A 2,848-nucleotide genomic window follows, 5' to 3' on the forward strand; every position below is an offset into this window, starting at 1 on the left:
ACCAACTGAGCCACACAGGACCACCCTCTTACCAACTGAGCCACTCAGGACCACCCTCTTACCAACTGAGCCACTTAGGACCACCCTCTTACCAACTGAGCCACACAGGACCACCCTCTTACCAACTGAGCCACTTAGGACCACCCTCTTACCAACTGAGCCACACAGGACCACCCTCTTACCAACTGAGCCACACAGGACCACCCTCTTACCAACTGAGCCACACAGGACCACCCTCTTACCAACTGAGCCACTCAGGACCACCCTCTGTATTGTGTTATAGATGAACCAGTGTGTTATAGATGGACCAGTCTGTTATAGATGGACCAGTGTGTTATAGATGGACCAGTGTGTTATAGATGGACCAGTGTGTTATAGATAGACCAGTGTGTTATAGATAGACCAGTGTGTTATAGATAGACCAGTGTGTTATAGATAGACCAGTGTGTTATAGATGGACCAGTGTGTTATAGATAGACCAGTGTGTTATAGATAGACCAGTGTGTTATAGATAGACCAGTGTGTTATAGATAGACCAGTGTGTTATAGATAGACCAGTGTGTTATAGATAGACCAGTCTGTTATAGATAGACCTGTGTGTTATAGATAGACCAGTCTGTTATAGATGGACCAGTGTGTTATAGATAGACCAGTGTGTTATAGGTAGACCAGTGTGTTATAGATGGACCAGTGTGTTATAGATAGACCAGTGTGTTATAGGTAGACCAGTGTGTTATAGATGGACCAGTGTGTTATAGATGGACCAGTGTGTGATAGATGGACCAGTGTGTTATAGATGGACCTGTGTATTATAGATAGACCAGTGATATTATAGATAGACCAGTGTGTTATAGATGGACCAGTGTGTTATAGATAGACCTGTGATATTATAGATAGACCAGTGTGTTATAGATGGACCAGTGTGTTATAGATGGACCAGTGTGTTATAGATGGACCAGTGTGTTATAGATAGACCAGTGTGTTATAGGTAGACCAGTGTGTGATAGATGGACCAGTGTGTTATAGATGGACCAGTGTGTTATAGATGGACCAGTGTGTTATAGATGGACCAGTGTGTTATAGATGGACCAGTGTGTTATAGATGGACCAGTGTGTTATAGATGGACCTGTGTATTATAGATAGACCAGTGATATTATAGATGGACCAGTGTGTTATAGATGGACCTGTGTATTATAGATAGACCAGTGATATTATAGATGGACCAGTGTGTTATAGATGGACCTGTGATATTATAGATAGACCAGTGTGTTATAGGTAGACCAGTGTGTGATAGATGGACCAGTGATATTATAGATAGACCAGTGTGTTATAGATGAACCAGTGATATTATAGATGGACCAGTGTGTTATAGATGGACCAGTGTGTTATAGATGAACCAGTGATATTATAGATGGACCAGTGTGTTATAGATGAACCAGTGTGTTATAGATGGACCAGTGTGTGATAGATGGACCAGTGTGTTATAGATGAACCAGTGATATTATAGGGAGACCAGTGTGTTATAGATGGACCAGTGTGTGATAGATGGACCAGTGTGTTATAGATGAACCAGTGATATTATAGATAGACCAGTGTGTTATAGATGGACCAGTGTGTTATAGATGGACCAGTGTGTGATAGATAGAGCGTTGTATGTGGTGAACAGAGCCTACCTGTTACTGTATAGAGGCAGGACGGCCCAACGTAACAGTTCAGGAGACTTGCCCTGTTTCGTCCCCTGGAGACGTATCGTCAACATGGACTCATAAGGTAGCTGTTTGATCTGTTTTGGGAACACCATCCTGAAAACACACAGATATATATACAAAGTATATCCAAATCCATTTATATTCTATATCTTAAACGGGGTGGGGGGGAATTACATAATTTAAAAAAGGGTGAAATTGACTAAATCTGGAAGAAAAGTCCCGGCAGGAAATGAGACTTGATTTTAGTGGAAGTGAAGTTGGATCCAGAATAACATGTAAATTCCCACTGGTTGAAGTGACCCTTACATGCGGTGACACTGAATCTTGTTGCCAAGCGACAAGGCTGTGCTGATGTTCTCGGAGACGCACGTCTCGCAGATATCTTTCCCTCCATACGTCAGCGAACAGGAAATGGAGAAGTAATTAAAACTGGTAACGACAGACAAGAGGAGAACCAAAATAAATTCATTAGACCTCACTGCACTTCCTCGACCCATTGTTGTATTGTGGTGTTTGACAGAACTCTTACAGAACAGAACACCCAGTCAGACTACATCCTTCTGCACTAAAACAAAACAAAAAGGTACTGGCACTGAAATGTTGTCTTTGTTTTTCTTTCACTCTGACGAGCACACTATTTGAGAAAGGTTTCACTTTCAATGACTGTGATATGTGTCTGTTTTGACTACTTTAGTTGAATCCACCGATTTGCCAGAGCTGTAAAAAGGTCTGTGTAAACAGTCAATGTTCTGTTACAATAGGCTGAGGTCTCTCTCTCTCTCTCTCTCTCTCTCTAGAGTAATACCTGTTTAACCAGTTGGGTTGTAGCCTGTAGAGCGCCGCGACGTTGAGCTGGAGGATGTCAGAGCTGTGGTCTACGTCACAGACAGGAGGGTTGTGGTACACGTCCTGGCCCCTAAAGAAGTCGGCTCTATGACAGACCAGCTAGATATACTGTATCTATTATATTATGACAGACCAGCTAGATCTACTGTCTCTATTATATTATGACTGACCAGCTAGATCTACTGTCTCTATTATTTTATGACAGACCAGCTAGATATACTGTCTCTATTATACTATGACAGACCAGCTAGATCTAATGTCTCTATTATAATATGACAGACCAGCTAGATCT

The 2,848-nt window shown here is 42.0% G+C and overlaps 1 protein-coding gene across 1 annotated transcript in view; it reads right to left on the reverse strand.

The window, feature by feature from the left end:
• Positions 1 to 2,641, reverse strand: part of pik3c2g (phosphatidylinositol-4-phosphate 3-kinase catalytic subunit type 2 gamma) — a gene marked incomplete at its 5' end in the record, with an annotated part of 33,465 nt that extends 30,824 nt beyond the window's left edge. The window contains 3 exons of the mRNA XM_064965082.1: positions 1,675 to 1,803; positions 2,017 to 2,139; positions 2,516 to 2,641. Coding sequence (XP_064821154.1) covers positions 1,675 to 1,803; positions 2,017 to 2,139; positions 2,516 to 2,641 — 378 coding nt within the window. The remainder of the gene's footprint in view (positions 1 to 1,674; positions 1,804 to 2,016; positions 2,140 to 2,515) is intronic.
• Between the last annotated feature and the right edge of the window lie 207 nt (positions 2,642 to 2,848).

Source organism: Oncorhynchus masou, unplaced genomic scaffold (assembly GCF_036934945.1).
Source record: "Oncorhynchus masou masou isolate Uvic2021 unplaced genomic scaffold, UVic_Omas_1.1 unplaced_scaffold_2571, whole genome shotgun sequence".
Taxonomy (NCBI): domain Eukaryota; kingdom Metazoa; phylum Chordata; class Actinopteri; order Salmoniformes; family Salmonidae; genus Oncorhynchus; species Oncorhynchus masou.